This window comes from Arvicola amphibius, chromosome 5, assembly GCF_903992535.2.
Source record: "Arvicola amphibius chromosome 5, mArvAmp1.2, whole genome shotgun sequence".
Classification (NCBI taxonomy): Eukaryota; Metazoa; Chordata; class Mammalia; order Rodentia; family Cricetidae; genus Arvicola; species Arvicola amphibius.
In genome coordinates this window covers 70568250-70593025 of record NC_052051.1, presented here as the reverse complement: position 1 = coordinate 70593025, position 24776 = coordinate 70568250, and the positions used below count along the sequence as shown (strand labels likewise).

Sequence of the window (24776 nt, the reverse complement as noted above, 5' to 3'; positions counted from 1 at the left end):
ATTAAAAATGGCTCAATACTACAGAGAGGGATAGTATGAATTTGACAAATTATCTGAAAGAATTTGTGCAATTGGGGCTGGAGAGATGGCTCAGCAGTTAAGACTGCTCTTCTGGAGGTCCTGAGTTCAATTCCCAGCAACCAAATGGTGGCACACAACCACCAATAATGAGATCTGGTGCCTTCTTCTGGCCTACAGGCAGGATACTGTACATGTAAATAAATAAATAAATCTTAAAAAAACGAAAGGAAGAGGGAAGACATTTAAAAAAAGAATTTGTGCTATTGAATCTAACTATCAAAATCTGTCGAAAAGTTATGATATGTCCAAGGATGAGATTATCTTTATTGGACAAGTTTTGTACTTTGGAATGCTCAGTGATGACATTAGAATAGAACACTGGACAGGAGATTCAGATGTTAAAAAAGGCAGTAGTAAAAAGATTTGAAAAGACTGAGGAATTTATTGAAATTGATGAGCAGGGTCAGAAGGTACAAGGACAGGATGTAGCCTCATTATTGCATGCCAGACTCTAGGATGACTTACACAGTTTCAACTGCATATCTGGTAATTTCTTCAGAAAGACCATCTGGCACAAAGTACCCTAAGGGTAGTCAAAGAATATGCATGGGAACCAATACTTATGAGCAATCTAAAAGAAATAAAGAAAACAATAGTTTGTTACAGGCTACATTCTCCATTTGTCAGGGAAATGGTGAAAACATGGGCTTCAAGCATTAAGGAAACCCCACATAATTGGCTTCAATTAATCTCAGCGGTCCTAGAAAATGGAGCTCAATTGGTTTGAAAGTGTTATTGGAGAGAAGAAGCAGAAATTTTAGAGCAACAGGGGAAAGCAAAAGGATTTGAGACTTCCTAAGATCAAATTCTTGGCAAGGGTCATTACTCTGATCCTTAGGAATAGGCTAACTACGATGAATGTACTTTGTCCCTATGTAGCACAGCAGCTTTAAATGCTTGGGACAGGATTCAGAAACTAGGAAAGAGGATTGACTTGGATATTAGGGTTAAACAGGGCCAGAGAGAATCCTTTACTGACTTATTACAATGATTAGCTAATTAGAAGTGAAAGATCCTGATGATAGACATGTACTAATTGATATTTGGCTTTGAAAAATGCCAACTTAGAATGTAAGAAGATCCTTGGGTCTTTAAAAGTCAGATCAGCACCCACAGATGAATGGATCTTGCATACAATGAATGTTGAAACATTTGACTTCAGTACTAAAGTTTGGGTAGGAAAAGCGATTTTCAATGGTATGAAGAGACACCAAAATGCCAAATGTTTTAATTGTGGAAGAATAGGACACCTAAGAAGGGACCGTAGACAAGGAATTCCTAGGAATAATGAATGTCTCCTCTAGGAATGGCAAGAATAGAAGGACTCAGCCTTCTGGTATATGTAGGAGGCTTTGCAAAGGCCGACATAGGACTAATGAATGTAGGTCGTCAAGAGACAGACAAGGAAACCTGATACCACTAAGAAACTCCTTGAGGGGTTCTTGCAAACCCCAATGTCAAACAAGGTCCAGTCATTTCCAGTCACTGTGGAGCACATAAAACAATCCAGTGCCTACTGTAAAAAACCATACTGTTCTGGATGATGGAAAAGACCTGAAGTCAAAAACTCCAGTAGAAAATAGGAAACATATATTTTGGCAGACTTCTATAAATTATCAAAGACCAAAGCTAAGAATGCGTATAAATGACATTGTAATTGAGGGATTACTAGACAGAGGTGAGGACATGACAATCATTACTCCAGAATCTTGGCATCCAGATTGGCCTCTTCAAGAGGCAGATAGGGTTCCAAACCTACCTCAAGTAAAACAAAGCATGAGGTAGCTTGAATGCATAGGGACAGAAGGACAGAAAGGAAGGCTGAGGCCACATGTAGCTAATATTGCAGTGAATTTATGGGGCCCTGACCTATTGCAGCAATGGAATACACAGGTTAACATTCCTGCAGTTCCAAAAACTCATGTTTCTGGGAAGGATATTATAAGATATTATAAATGAAGGTCACCAGCCATTCAGGCTGTCCAAGAACACAAAGCAACTAGCAAACCTTCAGAGGTACTAACAGCCTTGCCCTTAAAATGGTTAACTGAGAAACCCATATGGGTTAAATGATGGCCTTTAATGGAAGACAAACTGCAGGATTTAGAATAGCTGGTACAGGAGCAATTAGATGCTCACCATATTGAAGAATGAACCAGTCCTTGGAATTCTCCTATATTTGTTGTTAAAAGGAAATCTGGAAAATGGAGAATGGTGACAGATTTAAGAGCTGTCAGCAAGGTTATCCAACCTATGGGTCCTCTACAGTCTAGAATTCCTCTGCCTTCTCTATTACCAAAAGGATTGCCTTACTGTTATTGGTTTAAAGGATTGTTTCTTTACTATACCCTTACAAGAAAAGGATAGAAAAAGATTTGCTTTCACAGTGTCTACTTATAAAAATTCTCAGCCTAGTAGGAGATGCCAATGGACTGTCCTCCCACAAGGAATGCTCAATGGCCCCACTTTGTAAAGCAGCCATTGGAAATAATACACAAGCAATCTTCTAAGTCTATAATTTACCATTATTTACCATTACATGGACGATATTTAATCTGACTCAAATGCAGATACTATAAAAAGGATGTTTGAAGAAGTAAAGAAACGGGGGCTGGAGAGATGGCCCAGTGGTTAAGAGCATTGCCTGCTTTTCCAAAGGTCCTGAGTTCAATTCCCAGTCAACCACATAGTGGCTCACAACCATCTGTAATGAGGCCTGGTGCCCTCTTCTGGCCTGCAGGCATACATGTAGACAGAATATTGTATACATAATAAATAAATAAATAAATAAATAAATAAATATTAAAAAAAAAAGAAGTAAAGAAAGTTTTGCCAAGATGGGAATTATAAATTGCTCCTGAAAAAATACAAACAGGAGAGTCTGTCAATTATCTAGGTTATAAAATAGGTTTACAGAAAATTAGAATACAAAGGGCACAAATGAGGACAGACCGATTGTGGACTCTTAATGACTTTCAAAGATTATTAGGAGACATAGCCAGTCTACAACCAGCTGTTGGGTTAACACCTGATCTAATAGTTCATTTAAACAAAACTTTAGATGGTGACAAAGACTTAAATAGTCCCAGGGGATTGATAGCTGAAGTGGAAAAAGAATTGATGGTCACTGAAGAGAAATTACAGAAGGCACATGTAGATAGAGTGAATCCAAATCTTAGTTGTATCCTAGTCATAATGCCACCCGGAATTTCCCCTACGGGAATTTTAATGCAGAGGGAAGATATTATCTTAGAATGGATCTTATTAGCAAAGAAACCAAGAAAAATAATTTAAAACTTAGGTGGAAAAAGTCTCTGAATTAATTATAAAAGAAATATTGAGACGTCATCAACTAGCAGATATAGACCCAGCAGGGATTATAGTTCCTTTTACTGCTGATGAAATTAAAAAATTATGGGAAGATAATAAACCTTGGCAAAGAGCTTGTGCTAATTTTTTGGGGAGAAATTAATAACGATTATTCCAAAAGTGATAGAATTAACCTTATAAAGAGAACTACTTGCATTCTTCCCCAAATTGCATGTGATGCACCAATAACAGGAGTCCGTGCATTTTATACAGATGTAAATAAATCAGGAAAGGCAGGTTACAAATCAGAAAATATAAGTAAGGTACAACAAAACCCTTATAATTCTGTCCAAAAGGCAGAATTATATGCTATTCTCATGGTGCTAAGGGATTTTAAAGAACCTCTTAATATAGTTACTGATTCACAATATGCAGAAAGAGTTTTCTTGCTTATTGAAACCACTGAATTTATACCATTTGATACAGAATTTACTTCATTATTCATACAGGTTCAAAATATAATCAGGAATAGCCTTTGTCCCATATATATAACACACATCTGATCCAATACAGGTCTGCCAGGTCCTCTAGTACAAGGTAATGCAGAAATTGATCGATTATTGATTGGAAGTGTGCTGAAGACCTCAGAATTTCCTAAGAAACATCATGTCAATAGCAAAGAATTAAAGAAGGAGTTTTTTTATTACATGGCAACAAGCTAAGGAGATTATAAAGAGATGTCCTACTTGCTCTTTCTATAACCAAACACCATTACCAGCAGGGAGTAACCCAAAGGTTACTCAAAGGAATGAGATCTGGCAGATGGATGTGTTCCACTTTATAGAATTTGGAAAATTAAAATATGTACACCATACCATTGGCACTTATTCAGGTTTTCAATGGGCAACTGCCTTGAGCTCAGAAATTCAGTAATCATGCATTTATTAGAAGTTATGGCCATCAAGGGTATACTTGCACAAATAAAGACAGACAATGGTCCAGGATATGTGTCTAAGAAAACGAAAACAGGTTTTTTGGTAATTATAATATAAAGCATATTACAGGTATACCAAACAATCCTACAGGTCAGGCAGTTATAGGAAGATCAAATCAAACTATAAATGATATGCTGAACAAATGGAAAGGGGTGGAAAATACCCCCAGAAATAGATTACATAATGCTCAACAGAGCTCAAATTTTAAGGGATCCAACATTCTCTTCTGACCTCTGTGGGCATAAGGTCCTACTGTGGGGGCAGAAGCAGGCAGATCTCTGTGAGTTTGAGGCTAGCCTGGACTACATATTAGTAGTTCCAGGACAGCAAGGACTACATATATAGTGAGACCTTATCTCAAAAACCAAGACCAAAACCAAAAGAAAATCCTAAAAACTCACAGTATTAGTCAATGATAAAATTAAATTCATTACAAGTAAAATTTAGAATTCTAGAAAACTTGTACCCACTATTGTAAGCTGAACAGCTTCACAATATTTAAAGGCCTTACTGATATCAGTAGTGAAATTACTGATTTATTTTTCTACAGATTATTGAACACAATACCTCATGAATGCCACGCAAATGCTCTACTAACAAGCCATACCTTCAACTCTGAATGTTATTTTGTAAATATTCTAAAATATAAGACCTAAAACCTCAGAACTCTAAGAAAACATAAGAGGTTTTAGACCCCGATTTCCTTGAATTTAGCAAGGAATTTTAACCGAAGCAAAAGCACAAGAAACAGAAGCAGTAATTTGGGCTCCCTGAAAATTTAATGGTATTTAAAAAGATACCCTACAAAATGGGAAGGTAATTTCAAATCATACAGGTAATAAAAGCTTAAAGCCAAGTATATAGCCAGATGAAGTGAAGCACACAGCAATTACAGTACTGAGACAGAGGGATCAGAAATTCAAGGCAATCATGAGCTATACAGGGAATTGGAAGCCAGCTTGGGTTACGGAGACCCTGTTTCAAAAACATATTCAATCCAGAGACAAATATCAAAAAATTCTAAAGTTAATGACAAAAGGACAAGGAACCATTCAAATAAACAAGCAATGGAGCCAGGTGGTGGTGGCGTAAGCCTTTAATCCCAGGGCTCAGGAAGGAAAGGCAAGTAGATATCGGAATCTGAGGCCCGCATGGTCTATAGAGTGAGTTCTAGGACAGCCATAAGCCAGCAATTCGAATAAGGGAAAATGGAAAGTCACTGTTTATATAGTAAACATTTGGGATGACAAGAGTTATGGGAATAAGTAGTCCTGACAGTACTACAATGATGTAATTAATGCTACTGAATAGCACACACTTAATAATAGCAAATATTAAGCACAACTTTTTAAACATAAAAAATGAAGTGTATGAATTTTTATAAGATCTTTATCACAGAAATAATCAGTATTTGCATGAGCAGAGTTCAGCAGAGAAAGAACTATTGTCAGGGCTGGAGATGACTAAGTGGTTAAGAGCACTTGCTCTTGTGGAGGACCTGGGTTTGGTTCTTAGTGCCCAAAGGGACATTCACAACCATCTGTAACTCTAGTTCGAGGGGATCTTATGCATCTTCATGACCAGGCACACACATGGTGTATATACATTCATGCAGGCAAAACACTCATAAACATAAGTAAAGAAATTATTAAAAAAGCAAATGGATGGAGCTAGAATAGAAAACATCAAATTGAGTGAGGTAACCCAGACCCAGAAAGACAAATATCATATGTACTCACTCATATGTAGTTTTTAGATATAAAACAAAGAAAAATCAGCCTATAATTCACAACCCCAGAGAACCTAGTACCAGAGAGGACCCTGAGAGAGACATACATGGATCTAATCTACATGGGAAGTAGAAAAACACAAGATCTCCTGAGTAAATTGGGAGCATGGGGATCATGGGAAGAGGGCAGAAGGGGAGGGGGAGAAGAGAAAAACATATAGCTCAATAAAAATAAAAAAATTTTAAAAGGAAAAGTCTACTGCCAAGTTTAAGTATCTGAAAGGACCATTCAAATTCTTATCTTCATAACAACACACTTTCTGTTACCAAGCTTTCTTTAGACATTAGGCAAACTGACATACAACAAACTAAATGTACAGCAGACATGAAAAAACCACACTGTGTTAATAAACAATCAATCATTTAAAAAATATTTTAACATTTTTAAAATTTAATTGTTACTTAGTAAATCTAAGTGGATTGAGCCTGTTTGTTAACCATAATGCACTACAAAATTATAAAAATATTCTGAAAGAATTTAAAATTACCATCATGTAAGCCAGGCGTGCTGGTGTACACTATAATCCAAGCACTAAGGAGGCAGAGACAGGTGGATCTCTGTGAGCTTGAGGCCAGCCTGGTCTACACGGTAAGTTCCAGGACAGACTATACAGAGATCTTTGTCTCAAAACTACAAACAAAATAAAATAATAACAGCAACAAAACTATAAGCTTGTGAGACAGTTCAATGTGTAAAGACAGTAGCTGCCAAGCCTGATGACTGGACTGATTCCTGGACCCATATCCAGCATGGCAGGAGGGAACTGATTCCCCAAGAGTTCTCCCTGGACCTCCACGTGTGTGCTGTAGCATATACACACCCACACAGACATGCACACATGCAATGTGAAAACACAACCAGCATATAAATCCATATTATCTGACTTAAGAGTCAAAACGTGCTGCTTAACTAGTGACATCTAGTGGTCTGCCATGTTACTTATGCAAGAAAAACTTTTCTTGTTACTTGAGGAATCTGTATACTTAAATTCAGAACCCAAGTCTTCTTATTCTAAGGAATGAGTACTGTTAACTGCAAAAAGCACAAATGATGACTTAAATATATATCTTCCTTATAAATAGGCACATACACGTGTGCCCATATGCACACATGCAGGCACATGTATACATACTGGTGTGAGAGAATTGTCTTAAATAAACACTGATTGGCCAGTCAGGAAGTATAGGCAAGTCAACCAGACAGGAAGTAAAGGTGGGGTGATGAGAACAGGAATATTCTGGGAAAAAGGAAGCTCTTTCAAGAGTCCCGCCCAGACCCCCAAAGAAGCAAGATGTGACCTGTCCCGCTGAAAAAGGTACTGAGCCATATGGCTAACATAGATAAGGTTAATGGGTTAATATAAGTTATAAGAGCTAATATGAAGCCTGAGTTAATGGGCCAATCAGTTTACAATTAATGCAGACTCTCTGTGTGATTTTCTTTGGGGCTTACCGGCTGTGGGAACTGGGCAGGGCAGAAACCTCAACTAGCAGGCCTTCATGTTACAACACACTTCTACAATATTTAATTTACACTTACTTATCTTGTATGCGTGCACAGAATGCATGTTTGTCACAGCACATATAGAGATCAGAGAACAATTAACTACAACAAAAACCATACATGGCCTTAATCTCAGCACTCAGGAGGCAAAGGTAGGAGGATCTCTGTGAGTTCTAAGATACTCCATGACAGCCAAGACTACAAGGAGCCCTGTCTCAAAAAAAAAAAAAAAAAATTAAAGTAGATTTCAATACTGAGGACTTTATATATTATGGCTCTAATTCTATCAAATAGCTTCTATGAACAGCTTTCAGGCAATAACACCTATCAATCTCAATTATATCCTTAACAACCAACTAATTCCTCATGTAAGTACAGATGACATCCTCTATAGTGATATTTTATTTGTGTTGTAATAAATAAAGCTTGCCTGAAGATCAGAGTGGAAGGCTAGCCACAGCAGTCAGCCATATAGGTCAGGCAGTGGTGACACACACTAGTTAGCCATAGAAGCCGGGTGGTGGTGGTGCATGTCTTTAATCGCCCATTTCAGTCTGAGGTACAGGTAAGAGCCAGTAGTTGGCTGCTCTGCTTTTCTGATCTTCAACTTGAACCCCAATATCTGTATCTAGGTTTTATTATTTGTGCTACAATCTTCAATTTCTGTTATTTGTCTCCTCCATTCCTGTTGCCATTACTTGGGTTCTGATACCATTTTTGCCTGAAACTAGGTTTAACAGTTAAATTTCATCATGTTGTTTCCTACTTAAGTTCCTCTAAAAACTTTGCTTTGTTTATAAAGAATCCAAGTTTTACAGCTTTGGTGTGGCTTGAAAATCCTTCCCTTTGCCTTTACCATTATATTTTAGTATTGTTTGTGTTTTTGTTTGCTTTTTTTTTTTTTTTTTTTTTGAGACAAGGTTTCTCTGTGTGCCCTGGCTGTTCTGGAACTTGTTCTGTAGACCAGGTTGGCCTAGAACTCACAGAGATCCACCTGCCTCCCAAGTGTTGGGATTAAAGGCTTATGCCACCATCAACTCACCATTATGTTTTAGAAGAATAATGGTCAGTAAAATTTCCTGTAAAGAGTCATATGGTGTCATATAGCGAGCCAGGCAATGGTGGGCACCTGTCTTGAAAAAACAACAACAAAACAAACAAAAACCCACAACAGTTATATGGTGAATATTTTAGGTTGTTCTGGTCACATGGTCTCTGTACTAACAACTGAAAACTGCCACTGTGGAAGGAAAACAACTATATGAAATCATATGTTTCCAAATAAAAGTTGGGTAGCAATCAAGTTAATGTGAAAACTCTCTGAACTCTGCTGAACTGCTTAAAATTTCTTGCATTATACTCCATGTTTCCATAGCTAATGGAATATATGCTGTGTATTCTTGCATTGTACATGTTTTAATTTCTACTATAGCAAATATTGGTAGATGTACTTCATATTGTACTAATTAATTATTGATTGAATTCTTTTGGGCTGGATTTGTTTCCTTTTTCCTTCTGGCATAAACTACAGGATTTGTTTTTTGTTTTTGTTTTTCTGAGACAGGGCCTTATTACAAAGCTCCAGTTATCCTGGAATTCAGTATGTAGGCCAGGCTGGCCTTGAATTCAGAGATTCATTAACCTGTCTCTATAGGCATGAACCATGCCTGGCTCATTTTTTTTTCTTTAAGATTTATTTTTGTTTATGTGCACACGTACATGCCTCTATGAGTTTATGTGCATGAAGTGTGTGTGTGCGCGCAGGAACTGGAGTTACAGGTAGTTGTGAGTTGCCTGATGTGGGTGCTGGGAATTAGCAAGATCCTCTCGACCACTGAGTCATCTCACCGGCCTGATGACTATATGATTTTTAGTAATCCCCACAATTAGTAGGCAATTGGCATTCCTCGGGCTAGAAGACATCAAATTTACAGAGGCCAAATGTACTCCATTGGGTGTGATTAGTACAAAGCTTAAGAACCTTCTGGTGATATCTTGTTTGTACAAATAAAGCTTGCCTGAAGATCAGAGGGCAGAGCTAGCCACTAGCTAAACATAGGTCTGTACAGACAGATAGGAAATGAAATGGCTGGGTAAAGAGAGGAAGTAATAAGGCAGGAGGAGACAGGAGCTCAGTTTCTTTTCTGCCAGAAAGTTAAGTAGGTAAGGTGTCTGTGGTTTTGCTCATTCATCTCTCTGATCTCTCAGTATGTTCCCCAATATCTGGCTTTGGGCTTTTATTAGTAAAATCTGTTAGAACTTATGCTACATATTGAAGCCCACTAAACTGAAAAACACCTCCTAAAGATCGGCTTTGGACTGCAAACTGCTCAGGATGATTTTGAGGTGGCTAGCTAAGATGATCCAGCCTTACACACTACTCTAGCCAGGACTTAAGACAAGCCCCGCATTTTCCCATTACGCAGAGACTGAACAACAAATGATATTTCTACCTCTCCAAGGACTTGGCAAATAAGCCAAATCTTTCTCTTCACAATCCTCTAAAGACACCACTGCACCATGACAGCAGGAAGTAAATTCAAGAATACAACAAGAATTCCCAAGAGGTGAGGTGGATGGTTTTTGGTCATTCAATCAGTTATGGATATTTGTCAGTTTGGGGGGTGGTTATAAGTTGTTATTGGTTATGGTCAGGAAGAAAGTTGAACAAAAGAGATTAGACTCTGAGTTCTTGTTTTGAAAAAAAAGGGGAGGATACATATGATAGCATAAAAGGGTAGATTATTAAATCTACTTTTAAACCAAAAAAGCAACTACTAGACTTAAATATTTTACATTGGCTTGGATTTTTTCATATATTGATACAAAGTTGAGATTATTATTTTTTAATATTTATTTATTTATTATGTATACAATATTCTGTCTGTGTATATGCCTGCAGGGCAGAAGAAGGCACCAGACCTCATTACAGATGGTTGTGAGCCACCATGTGGTTGCTGGGAATTGAACTCAGGACCTTTGGAAGAGGAGACAATCTCTCCAGTCCTTGAGATTATTTTTGTTAGACCATACTGTACATACATTTCTAATCTTATTCAACGTATGGTACCCATGCAACTCCTTTAACAATGTAATGCAAATTTCTAGCCCTTGAAAGTTATTAGAACCAAATATTTAGAATAATAAGGAAATGCAGGTTAGTAATTAGTCACCTATTACAAATGAGTTTATAGTCACATTAGGGATGTTTTCAAGGTCAAATATATATTTTAGATAGACAGGTCATCTTCAAACACTTCAGAGATCTACAGAATATGGAATTGAGGCTGTTTTAATAATATAGGCTCTTTTCTTTTTTTTTATGACAGTGAGACATGTTTGCTCATGGCATCAACAATCTACTTCAGAGAAAATGATGGGCATCTTCTTATTAACTTGTGCTACACGAACTTGGACAATAGTACAATTATCCAGTCATCTAATCCAGTCTGAACTGTTATCATCACTATGCTGCTCCATTCCTACACACTGAAAGTGTCAAAATACTAATTTCTTGGGGAACTCACCCTCATTCTCACTACTGCTAGAACGGACCTCAGGAGATGATTCAGATTGTGATGATGAAAATTCTTCTTTCCATTTCTTCCGTTTCTTTGGTGGTGGCTCAGCCTTCACTTTGAGTTGTTTAACTTTGGGTTTTGTAGAAGGGGCTTTTGTAGTTGGAGTTTTTGATACTGGTGGGTCAGAAGTTTTGCTGCTACTACTTGGCTTAGATGGAACATTTCTGCAATTTTAAAACAAGTTTCATTAACATCATTAAATCTCTTAAGACTGAAAAGAAATAATCTGATGATTAATAAGAGAAGATTAAACAAACTCAGGACAACAGTTCCAAAATAGTTCACATGCTATACAACTCAACAGTGACTACCATAGCATTTTCTTGATATAGATTGCATGATACTGGCACATTATACTGTTATTAAGGTGCTATTAACTCAATTTTAGCATATCAGATCCCTTATGGTTCATTTTCCAGAGAAGATGAGGTGTACAAAGCCAAATCTAGCCTTGATACTCTAGTAGAACTAGGTTTTGATGAAGAAATACATGTATATGCATCTGTCTGAGAAGCCCTGAAGTCCTATGCTGAATCTAGAAATCTGTGTGGTTAAATTCTATCAGGACATCGGGTAGTAGTGGTGTACACCTTTAATCCCAGTACTCAGAAGGCAGAGGCAGGCAGATTTCTGTGAGTTAGAGGCCAGCCTGGTCTACAGAGCTAGCTCCAGGCCAGCCAAAAAGTTATACAGTGAAATCCTGTCTCAAAAAAACAAAAAACAAACAAACAAAAAAAAACCCAAAACAAAACAAAACAAAACAAAACAAAAAAACCACCATCATGACCATTGGGTCAGTAGCTGAAAATAGGTGATGATCTTAATTACCCATCAGTGTCATACCAACTACCTTCTAAATTTATGCTGCAGACAACCCAGGCACATTGATCCATGAGAGGAGTTCTACTGTGTCTGTGTGTGTCCCCATCGCCCAATTACCTTATAAACTTGACATTCACTTATTACTTTCATTTTATGGATAGAAAAAAGAGCTTCAGAAAGGTTCCTTCATAAAGAGGTAGATTCAAAACATTTGCATCTTCTGTCACACCAAAGAGACCCAAGCAAAGAAGAAGGTACCTACTTTACTGTACCCAACTCATTCTTTGTAAAGGAGTCACTTACTGCAAAGGAGACCGCATCATCCTCATGTGATCCTTCATACAATAACAATGCTCAGATAAGCACATAAATATATGACATAAAAAACAAATACCTGATAGCTTGTGAAGGCTTGTTTCTTGGCTTTCTGGAACACACTCTAACATACTCCTTTTTGTTTGCATTTTCAATGACCTTCACATATATCCTTTTGTATTTAGTTTTTGCATCTCCAAAATATCCAAGATACTAAGGAAGGAAGTATTAGAATTATACAATTACATAATTCATACACATAAATAGTGCTTTATTGACCTCACTGCCGGCTACCCTTTACATTTTCCAAAATACATCCCTACCCAGACTAGTTTTATCCTGATTTTGAGACGGGCAGGGGTGGGGAGACAGTATCTGTTTGAGAGTGAATGTGTGAGTGAGAAAAGGAACATGCACAAGTGCGTGCAGATACCCGAAGAGGAGATGGAGGTGCAGGAAGTTATCAATTTTCTAACAAGAACTCAGGTCCTCCTCAAGAACAGTATGTGTTATAAACTGCAGAGCCATCTTTCCAGCTCTGTTATTTCACTTATTTATTTTAAAATTTGGGTATGTGTATCTGTGTACACGTGCACATATGAGTGCAAATGTTCTCAGATACCAGAAGAAGGTACAGGATCCCTTACAGCTGCAATCCAGGTCCTCTGCAAGAGCAGAAACAATGTCAGTGCATCTAAGCCTACTCACTGCACCCAGGAGAGTCAGTTTGGAGAAGCTGAGTCAAACATTTTACTTACACTATTTGTAGCTGCAAATTCTCTTTGCCCATCTCGAATTTCAGGAACAAATTTCTGTAACAAAGCTTTCTGTACTTTCCAAATAGCTGGGGGCTCTTTTCCTATATTTAAAGCTTCCTATAATAAGCAGAATTAATTATATTTAGGAAAATATCAACATGGTTATATTAATAGAATGTTACTGTGAGGAGGAATCTTAACACAATTTTTAATTCTATTTTCTTTTTTTAAAGATTTTATTTATTATGTATACAGTGTTCTGTCTGCATGTATCCCTGCAGGCCAGAAGAGGGCGCAAGATCTCATTTCAGATGGTTGTGAGCCACCATGTGGTTGCTGGGAACTGAACTTAGGATCTCTGGAAGAGCAGCCAGTGTTTGTAACCTCTGAGCCATCTTTCCAGCCTTCATTCATTTTTCTTGGGTGTTTGTGTGTGTGGTAGGGGAGAGGTGAAGAAGGGTTTTATGTAGGCCTGACTGTCCTGAAATTTATATGTACCAAGATGACTTTAAACCTATATAGACTACCTGCTGCTGAGTGCTGATATTAAGGGTGTGTACCACCATGCCTAGCACAACATTTCATTTCTTAACTTTGGCTGAGTTTCTACAATAATGAACACCCATCCACACATACCCTTGTAGTAGTAGTATCAAACTCAAGGCCTAAATTAAATATGCAAAAAAGGTGTGTATGGGGGGGTCATTAAGTGATTATGGTGAGAAAATTGCTTTCAGCAATAGTGATTTAAGAAACACTATTTCCTGAAAATCACGCTCAAATTAACTTGGAGGAAAGATGTTACTGGATTCACCCCTCCACACCCACCAAGACTTTCTATTAGGTAGTGAGAAGTGATAGGCGGATCTCTGTGAGTAGAAGCCTGGTCTACAGAGCAGGTTCCAGGACAGCCAAGGTACAGAGAAACACTGTCTTAAAAAACAAAACATAATTAAAACACAATCCAATTTCATGTTTGTGTTAGTTCTGCTATTTTCTTAAAATTATACAAACATTTTCTTATACTTACTTGGAAGTCTTGAAAAAACATTAACAAAACTGATGTAATTTTGGACTTTAGCTGTATCTTAGTTGGTAAAGTGATTGCCTAGCATACACAAAGCCCTGATTCAGTCCGAAGGACTGCATAAAACTGGGTAAGATGGTACATGCCTATGATCCTGTTCAAGGCTATCCTGCACAATATAAGACCCCCATTCCAAAAAGCCAGCACCAGCTGGGCATGACAGTCCTGTCACAGTGCCAAACTGGGCTACAGAGTAAGAGGTTAAATAAATAATTAAATTAAAAATCTGACATCCAGTCCATTGTTATAAAACACAGTAACAGGATACTGATTAAATTTTTAGTGTTTTGTAAAGCATAACAAGTATGCCACTGAAATCATAAAAATACAAGCATTCCAGGTCCTTTAAGCTGGGAGCATTCACTGACCTTAAATGTCTCTATATCTTCTATCTTTACCACAAACTCATCACGTTCTCTGTATTGGCCTTCTCCTCCGCTTTCTATATCTTCCTCATCTGTAAAACCTTCTATTGCAACTGTGTCCTGTCCTTTTGCAAACTGGTCTGAAGGAAGACTATCGAGTTCGATGGCTTTCGGGGGTTCTGTGGAGTTTGCATTTTCCAGGGTTTTTGCAGCGGATGAAGTCACATGAAGGTCTTGTTTTGCACCAGCAGTGGAGGACGTGGGAGCAGCACCAGCGGTCTCAGCAGATACACCAGGAGCTGTCACAGGTAGAGCTTCTGAAACTACACAATGCAGACAGAACCAATGACAAATATTTAAACAATCATATGTTTGGAGAAAAGTCCAAAAACTTAGCATAAGTTATTTTTGTAATCAATTGCTTGGAAACAATTCCATGGGAAGAAATTAAGAAACAGATGTTAATCCAAGAATCAAAGATGTGCAAATTGAATCTGAACAGGAAGACTACAGAGGAAACCTGCAGTTATGACCTACCTATCTATCAGTTCCTCAAACTACATTAAACACAACAAAGATAATTTCAAAAGGAAGAGACACACAAAAGTGATAGAAAATAGGAAAAAATCAGATAACCAAAGCTTTAAGAACTCCTAGAAGAAAAGACAACTGGATATTGACGGGCCCAGTGGTTAAGAGCACTGGGCTACTTTTCAGAGGATCCTGCTTAGATTTCTAGCACTAAACAGCACCTCACAACTATCTCTGATTCAGTTTCAGGAGATCTGACGTTCTCTCTAGCCTCTATGGGAACTGGGTATACACATGGAGCACAGACTTACAAGCAGTCAAACACTACCTCCCACAACAACAACAAAAACCAAGCAAATACTTCAAAACAGCATTATACACTAACAGGTTAAATATATGAGATGAAATAGACAAACTTCTAGGAAGATATAAACTATTAAGAAGAACTAAGGAAGAATGAAAAATAGAAATAAACTAATCAGCCAAATAATCAAAATTTAAAAACTACCCTATAAAGAAAATGCACAGGCCCCATAGACTGTTAAATTCTATGAAGATTGAAATAATATTAATACTCAACGCTAATGGATATTTACAGAATACCCACAGCTAATATTCACTATATCTAAAGAGGAAAACTGAGTGTTTCCCCCTAAGAACTAACAAAATTATCTGTGGATGATATGACCTTGTATACATAGAAAACCCTAAGGAATTTACTGAAAAAACTATTAGAACCAATAAACAAGATCAGAAGAACTGCAGGACATATTAAGGCCAATATATAATCAAATCTGTTTCTATATATTTGTAATGAACATTTATTGAAGCAAATAAAATATTTAGGATCAAATTTATAGAATTTATACTGTGAATACTATCAAATATTGTTCAAAGACATTAAAAAGCAACAATAATCAAGAAAATATGGACAGATAGGTACTACACACACACACACACACACACACACACAGAGAATTTGTTTTCAAGGCAGTGTTTCTCTGTGTTCTGGCTGTCCTAGAACTTACTCTGTAGACTCAGCTGGCTTCAAAGCCAGAGATCCATCTGCTTCTACCTCCAGATTGCTAGGATTAAAGTCATGTGTAATCGCTCCCGAGCAAATAGCACTGTATTCATGACCAAATGACATTCACAAAAATGACAAAGCATTAAATGGCAAAAGATGAATCTTTTCAACAAATGGTATCAGGACAACTAACAGCCCCGATAAAAAAGTGATGTTGAGCCTTTACCTTGTGTCGTACACAAAATCAAATACAAACAGATCACTTACCTAAACGCAAAAGCTAAAATCATACAATTATTTGAAGACAAACTGGTATAATTAATTCCTTACGACCTAAGTTAGGTTATGATTTTAGCATACTACCAAGTGCCTATGGGACCAAAGAAAAACAACGGTGGCCTCATTAAATATGTAAAACTTATGTTATAACTGCTGTCACTAGTCTATTAGATGAGAATGACGTGTTTAAAATTAGGTGTTTACCAGAGATGTGTATCCAGAATATATGTAGAACACTTACAATTGTATCATAAAAGAGAAATCAATTTTAAAAATGGGCAAAGGGAGCTAGAGGGACAGTTTAGTCTTTATGGGCATTTATTTACTGCTCTATCAGAGAAAAAATTCTGACACCTCCCATTGGGTGACGCACAAACCTTCTAACTCTCTAGTTCCAAAGGCTTTAACAAGCTTCTGACCTCTATGGGCAACCACACACACACACACACACACACACACACACACACACACACACACTACACACGCACAGACATGTAAAATAATCTTTTAAAAAATGGCCCATGGATATAAACATATTTGAGAAAAATATAAAAAATTATCAATAAACGAACATGGTGACACACAGCTTTAATATATGAGTTCAAGGCTATCTTAGCCTATATACTAAATTTCAGCCAGTCAGGACTATATATTGAGACCCTATCTCAAAACATGAGTAAATAGGCTAGACATAATGTATGCCTTTGATCCCAGCACTCAGAAGGCAGAGGCAGGTAAATTTCTGTGACTTCAAGGTCGGCTTGATCTACACAGTGAGTTCTAGAACTTTATCTCAAACAAATAAATACCAACAAACACAAAAATTCATTTAATAGAGATGAAAAATGTATTCAGAAGGCAGATGTAGGAAGATCAGAAGTTCAAGGTCATCTTTTGCCATAAAGAGTTCCAAGCCAGCCTAGGATACATGAGGTCCTGTCCCAAAACAAAGGATGTAAATAAATACATTGAAAACCAAACAAGTATCCAAATGAACCAAAAGTTTAGCCTTGAACCTCTCCCTCAAGTGCTGAGACTACTAAAGGTACCTGCCACACCTGCCTGGCTCCCAAAAATAATTCTTAAAAGATTACATTTTAAATTCTTAAAAGACTTATTATGAGAACTTTCCTCCTTGGCTCCACCTTTTAGCCATGCACGTTCTAGCCACCTCCCTGTTTCCAAAGCGCCCTGTCTGTTCCAAGTCAGCGTCCGTTCAGCTGTTGTCTCTGTTTTGAGCAGAGAGCTATTTAGGAACGCGAGTACTTCCTTTCTTCCTTTCTTTGCCAAACGCTAATTCTGCTAATTCTGCTCAGGAAATATGGATAGCTTGTACAGTACCTATATTTTCAAATTTATGAAAAATTTACCTACTATTTTGCTTTGCATGTTTGAATATTTCCATGTGATTTATAGTGCTTACGAAAAAAATATTGTTCGAAAAGAAAACAGAAATAGAAAAAATACATTTTAAAACACTAACAATAACAAAATTGGGATGCCAATGTTAGAAACTGAAATCATTAAATGGGAAAAAAAGGATATATTTTTTTCATGGAAAAAGAAAATCTAACTAGAAAAATCTTATACACCTGACCTGGGTATGGTGACACACACCTTTAATTCCAATAAATATATATTTATTGAAATAGAACTCATTGTGTAGATCAAGCCGACCTTGAAGTCACAGAAATTTACCTGCCTCTGCCTTCTGAGTGCTGGGATTAAAGGCATACATTATGTCTAGCCTATTTACTCATGTTTTGAGATAGGGTCTCAATATATAGTCCTGACTGGCTGAAATTTAGTATATAGGCTAAGATAGCCTTGAACTCATATATTAAAGTTGTGTGTCACCATGTTCGTTTATTGATAATTTTTTATATTTTTTATATCTGACCGGGAGGCAGAGGGAGGCAGTGTGAATCTGAGGCTTCACAGTTTGCCTCATAACAATGTAACAAATAAGCTAAAACGGAGAAAAGATACAATCTCAAAAAAAAAAAAAAGCAAAGCATGCACCTAATCACAAAAATTCAAAGCATAACAAGTAAATTACCGCTGAGAACCCTAGATTAGTGGTAGATTACTTGCCTAGCATGTAAATAAATAGAAAGAGAATATGCCATCTTTTACTTTATTTTATTTTTAAGTATATAACCCAACCTTAAAAATCATATTTTGATATGCCTGTTTCAGCCATCCATCACTTTCATAATTCCTAAAGCATCTATATTTTTTCACTTTTGTTTATTGTATCTGCTCTGTGTGTGTGCATGTGTGCTACAAAGCTTGTTTGGAGGAGTTAGTTCTTTCTCCACCTTTACATTGTGTCCAGGATCAAACCCAAACTGTCAGACTTCCTGATAACTGCCTTCACCCACTGATCACCTTGTCTGCACCTCTCTTCACAAGAAATTCTAGGTAGAATGTTTTCCTTGAAGAAAGAATATACATTTCTTTCTTTTGAAATTTTATATTAGTTATTTACTTTTATTTTTTCAAAGGTGTGTGTGCGTCTCACTATATAGTTCTGGCTTTCCTGGAACTCATTTTGTAGATTAGGCTGACCTCAAATTCACCGAGTTTCACCTCCCTTTGCCTCCCGAGTTCTGGGATTGAAGGTGTGTGCCACTATACCTGGCTTCTTCAGAAATTTTTTTAGAAGATATATTTGAGTAATAATACCAAGTAATATTTGCTTTTTCTTTGTATTCATGGATTATTTACCAAGTCACTTACAAAATTCATAAAATTCTGAAGGATGTGGTATGCATCTTTGATCCCAGCACTCAGAAGATACAGACAAGTGGATACCTGTATGAGGCCAGTCTTGTCTTCATAGTGAGACCTTGTCTCAAAAAGGAAATTTTCCCCCCATTTTTGTGTCCTGAGACACGGTTTCTCTATATAGCCCTAGCTGTCTTGGATCTTGTTCCGTAGACCAGGCTTGTCTCAAACTCTCAGAGATCCACATGCCTGTCTTCCGAGTACTGGAATTTAGGGCATGTGCCACCACCCCAGGCAAGTTTGTTTTTTGAGACAGGGTCTCACACTAAGCAGCACTGGCTAGCTTGAACTCATAGACTTCCTTCGGCCTCTGCCTCCTGAGTGCTGAGATTAAAGGGTCGCATCACTGTACAAAGTTTACTTTGTTTAAGAAAGTCTCTCGAAACTCCAAGTAAGAATCCTTTAGACATATTTAGTATCAGACATTTACGTTAACTGTCTAGGATACCAGTTGTTTCAAATCACCTTAGTGAAGACAGCCTCAAATTCAGATAAGAAGTATATTGCAAAAGAGTTTGTCTTACAACTCCTATTTATACAAGAGCTTAGCAACATTACAGGCTCTAAAATCAGTGAAACCTAGGTTCACATGCTGGCCTTGTCGCTAGTCACGTGGGAGTAGCTCACTCACCCTCAGTTATATCACACGTGCATCTCTGTTTACTTATTTAATGATGTGCATGTCTACAACTAGGTACAAGAGTGCAGGTGCCCAAAGAAGCCGGAAGCATCAGACGGCCCCCTAGAGCTGAAGTTACAGGTGGCTGTGATACGCCCAACATGGGTGCTAAAGAAATCAAATTTAGCTCCCCTGAGAAAGCACTATGTGTTCTCAACTGTGGAGCCATCTCTACAGCCCCTTCCTGTGTGCACATCTCCTAACCCTTTTTCGTGGCACAGAGATATTGGCTATATAAATTGCTGTAGTATTTTTCCTTAATCTGTTCCTTAAAATAGTAAACTGTGGCTGAACTGGTGGCGTATGCCTTTAATCTCAGCTCTGAGTTCAAGGTCAGCTTGGTTTATACCATGAGATCCCCTTTAAAAAGAGAGAGAGGGAAAGAATGCACTTACCTGTTAACTATTTATTCAAGATACTGCTTCTCAAAACCTTTCTTATGTTAACTGAAGGAAAAAGTGAGGTATCTATCCCAAGATATGGGCATATAGTGAGAAGCCAGCCCAGAATCCTGAAGTTCTCTCTTGACTAGATTAATATGCATTTTGTACAAAACCACACCTAATATTAAAATGCTAACTTTTGGGTAAAACTGGACTATTAAGAAAATATGGGGGCTGGAGAGATGGCTCAGTGGTTAAGAGCTTTGCCTGCTCTTCCAAAGGTCCTGAGTTCAATTCCCAGCAACCACATGTGCTCACAACCATCTGTAATGAGATCTGGTGCCCTCTTCTGGCCTGCAAGGGATACATGCAGGCAGAACACTGAATACATAATAAATAAATAAATCTTAAAAAAAAAAAAAGAAAATATACCAGACTTATACAGGAGGACCTATCATACACTTCCTATTCCAAAAATGCCTTAAGATATCTATACAGTTGAAGAAGTGCAGACAGCAGACTGTGTTAGGTGATATTTGTGGTATAACCAAAATCCTACACATAAGGAAATATCAAAAAGCAAAGCCCCAAGACTATTCTTGTCCCTAACACATATTTGCAAGGTGCTTAACACTAGAGAGGTTTTTAAACGCATGCCATAGCTAAAAGACTAATGGCAGGATATCACAGCTGTGAATCTGTCTAACACTTTACCTGTTTTCTTTGTTTTGTCAGAAGTAGTATCCAACGCAGATAAGGGAGCGGGAGCGGAGATTTTCTTATAGATATCATGGCCACACAGGCTAGGATCTTCCTCATCAGAAGAAAAGGAAGATAAGTGTTCTAAATTTTTAAGCTCATTGTCAACTTTCTCTGATGGACTGACCCCTCCAGTCTCAAACGCTAATGGCACAGGTGCTGCAGGTGACATCTTTGCAAGTGGTGGGGCACAGAAAGGATGAGTGACTTGGGTTCCTGATCGTCTGGTCCTACTAGGCATTCGAACAGCAAGGGTAGAAAACTGTTGCTTGGGCCCACACTTCAGGAAGTCTAAGAAAGAAGCAATAAATCCTGTTTTGACTTCTGGCTGCTTTTCCTCTACTTCTTTGATCTTCTGCCTCATTTTTTCTTGATGCTGGTAACCTTCATCACAGCTTTCTGAGGAAGAGGGAGTGTACGGTAAATACATGTCTGCACCCCTGGGGTTCTGGCGCTTGCCTTGAGCAGACTTTTTCGGGGGTTTCTGACTACTGTCCTCTTCCTCTTTACCTTGTCCTTTTCCTTTAGCTTTTTTCTTTGGAAGGTTAAAGTATGCTACATCTTGCTTTTCATCTTCAGTCTTGCCACTAGCTGCATCCCCAGGCTGGGCCATGGCAAGCAGTGCAAGTGTGTTCCTTCGATGGTTCACCAACATACTGCTGTCGTCACCTACTAGGGTAAAATCGCTCTCTGATGCTACACTCTCTCCACTTATGCTCTGGCTAGCAGGAACAAACTCTTGATTTCTGTTATTACTCAATGCACTTTCAACAGCAATTTCACTATCTTCTTTTGATTCATGATTCATAGCCAACTGTTTCTTAAACGGGTCAGCACTTTGCTCCTGCGCTTCATGACCTGGTCCAACCATGGCTGAAGATGTTTTTGTGGGTATATTTTGACCAGGTGTTTCCATGTGCTGTTGATCAAGTACTGTTTTTGACTGAAGGGTGGGTACTGATGAAAGGTTTACAGTAACCTGATTTCCACTTAGGGAAATGTCATTAATATTCTGTGGCTTTCCTACTGTAGCTGTTATGGAGTTAAAATCTGAATTCACATGCCTGACATCTAATGACTGCTGAAAATGAGATTTAGAATCACCACCTTCAACAGCCTGCATGGTTTCATTTGAAGTAGACTTGGAAAAGTCAGAAGGTGTAACCCCACAAGCTGCTGCTGTAGCTGCCAAGATGTCATCTACATTTGATAAAATATTTCTTTCATCACTGAGAAGCATTGCCTCTGGGAAGCACATTGATCCAAGAGAAACAAACTGATTCTTTGAATCATGTTGATTGGCTTCACTGAAAGGGCCCTTCGTTGTTAGCTGCTGCAAAGGTTTTGAAGGTTCAGAGAGGTCTAGTTTCATAATCTCAGAATTTTGAGGATGGAGCTGCTGTTGTGGATGCTCACCATTGCTCTGAATGATGTGACCATCCATCTGAAGAAAAGAGTGGACTACCTGTTGGGGGCTCTGAACACGCTGTACTTGTAAAGATGCCTTTGCTTGTCCTAAGCTTGCCTGTAGAATCCCAGCCTGCTGAAGAATCTGTAAGTCACAGGCAGAATCTAAAAGGACTGGTGTATTAGGAAGAGTCTGATGACTATGCCCCAAAGCATGATTTGAAATCTGTATCTGAGATGAGGCACTAATTATCTGGTCATGCTGTTCCTGAACCTTGGTTTCATGCATCTTATGTATGAGAGAATGCTGCTGGTTGAGGTCTTTTGTATTCAACCTTATCTGTGGCGCTGGCATTAAATTCGTTGCCTTCTTAAGATCAGTGTTTACCGCATTACTGGGCTGGCCACTTTGCTGGTTAAGTTGTGTCACTGAACCAACCATGTTTTCTTCTTGTTTTGAACCCTGGAGAGCAACTCCAACAACTTGGTCTTCAAGGTGGGAGTTGTTTCTGGTTACACTCTGAGAATATCGGTCATCTGATTTTGATGTCTTATAAACTGACTCCTGAGGATTCACTTCTCCATCAGGCAGCCTTTGGCTTGATGGCTCAAGAGATGCCTGTGACTGCAATGCCTGTAACTTTTGCAACGGAAAATCATCATTTTGCTCTGAAGATGTATACGCATTTGAGTCACGTTTTCTCTCAGCATAAGTCTTTGGATCAGGGGAAGGTATGCTATTCTGCATTGCCTGACCACGAGTAGAGGATGCAAAAGATGACTGCACAGCAGGCAAAAACTTTTGGGGCTGAGGTGGTGAAGATCCTTGGGTATGAGTGTTTGGGGATGAATGCATAGAAATATAATTTGGTGTTGGGCTAGAATCTGGCAAGCTCTGACCCCGGGAGGCAGAAGAATAAGAAAGAGAAGGGGCTGTTAATGTCAGAGACTGTACCGACGCATAACTTTCTGAAGGGCTGATAACTGATAAAACTTGTGACTGAGATGAATAACTGACCTGTGTTTGGCTAACTGGTGATAAACCCTGAGAGTGACCAGATGAATAATTTTGAGGCTGACTGACTGATGCCAGGTCTCTTGTATGAGCAGGGTAATTCTCATTTGTAACTAAAGATAATACTTCTTGCTGATTGGATGAATAACTAAGTGTCTGATTTTCAGAGGTTACAGTCTGAGAAGACCCAGAAAAGGCCAATGTTTTGTATAAGGATGGCAATTTCTCAACCCTGCTGGACCTATAAACCTGTGAATGAACAATAGATGGCACATTATGTGGCTGTACTAAACCATAATTTTGGGACTGACTGACTGATAAAAGGCTAGGTAGTTGTGCTGTAGAATAAATTTGTGCTTGACCTGATATTACAGAACTCTGGTTATGTAAAGGTTTAGAATAGTTTAGTGTTTGTACAGGAGGAATCACACTTGATGTTAGTGGTTGTTTTGTAGAACAGGCATCTACTTTTGTAGCAGAAGGAAGATACCCTGATGATGGAATTACAGATGAATAAGACTGAGCATGTTCTGCTGAGACCTGAGGGGTCTTCTGTTGCAATGCTCCATTGCTCACCTGAGTAGAATCTCGAATTGAGCTACAGGATAAAGATGACTGCCTGGATGTTTCCTGAAAATTACCAATACTTGCACTTGATAGATAACTATGTAAGGGAAGCTGTGAACCAGTCATTTGTGCCTGAATAGACTGGGCATCTGAAGGCCGCTGGTGGTGCTTAATAACACTACATTCTCGAAGAAGGGCTCTTTCAATGGAAGCAGCAGAACTAGTAAAAAGAGTTGAACTGTAGCCTTGAGGGGTTTGCTGGGCTCCCCCAAGTGTTGAAGGCAACAAACTGAATTGAGGTTGTAAGAGATGTGGCGCCGACTCTTGAGCTGAGCGGTATGTTGAAGACTGAGGTGGTATGCTATTACTTAATGCAGAACTGCCCAGGCGCTCAAATGCCAAAGCGGTTGGAACAGTTCCCTGGGAAGTCTTAATTTGTAGCAAAGGATCATGAGGGTTTAAAATTCCATTTGATGTAGTGTTAAAAGATGAATCCTGAAGCACCAAAGGTGAGGTGGTCGCAAAGTTTCTATTGCTAAAAGTCGCAGGATGCTGGTAAGCGGAGAGCACAGGTGGTGGAAGGGTTCCAGAGGTCGGCAGGGGTCCTGTAACAAACAGCTCAGTTGCTGTTGAGGAATGCATACCTATGAAAAAAACATACAAAAATCTCTAGGTAATTATAGCACAGGTATTTAAATAAATATTGACATAGTGAAAGACAACTTTTATCCCA

General features: G+C 38.3%; 1 protein-coding gene and 2 long non-coding RNA genes across 4 annotated transcripts in view; 2 read left to right on the top strand and 1 right to left on the bottom strand.

Moving 5' to 3' along the window:
• LOC119815674 overlaps window positions 1–11931 on the top strand; it is a 39645-nt gene extending 27714 nt beyond the window's left edge. The window contains exons 4-5 of the long non-coding RNA XR_005285552.1: window positions 10105–10245; window positions 11008–11931. This is a non-coding gene — a long non-coding RNA (uncharacterized LOC119815674). The remainder of the gene's footprint in view (window positions 1–10104; window positions 10246–11007) is intronic.
• Window positions 1–24776, bottom strand: part of Qser1 (glutamine and serine rich 1) — a 67226-nt gene that overhangs the window by 12475 nt on the left and 29975 nt on the right. For both annotated transcript variants that reach the window (XM_038331928.2, XM_038331929.2), the window contains exons 3-7: window positions 21010–24687; window positions 14610–14929; window positions 13155–13271; window positions 12476–12609; window positions 11206–11423 (exon numbers count right to left, since the gene is read on the bottom strand). In XM_038331928.2, the coding sequence (XP_038187856.1) occupies window positions 11206–11423; window positions 12476–12609; window positions 13155–13271; window positions 14610–14929; window positions 21010–24685 (4465 nt within the window). In that variant the 5' untranslated portion in view covers window positions 24686–24687. The remainder of the gene's footprint in view (window positions 1–11205; window positions 11424–12475; window positions 12610–13154; window positions 13272–14609; window positions 14930–21009; window positions 24688–24776) is intronic.
• Window positions 13480–22836, top strand: LOC119815675. Its single transcript, XR_005285553.1, has 2 exons — window positions 13480–14914; window positions 21031–22836. It is a non-coding gene; the product is annotated as an uncharacterized LOC119815675 (long non-coding RNA).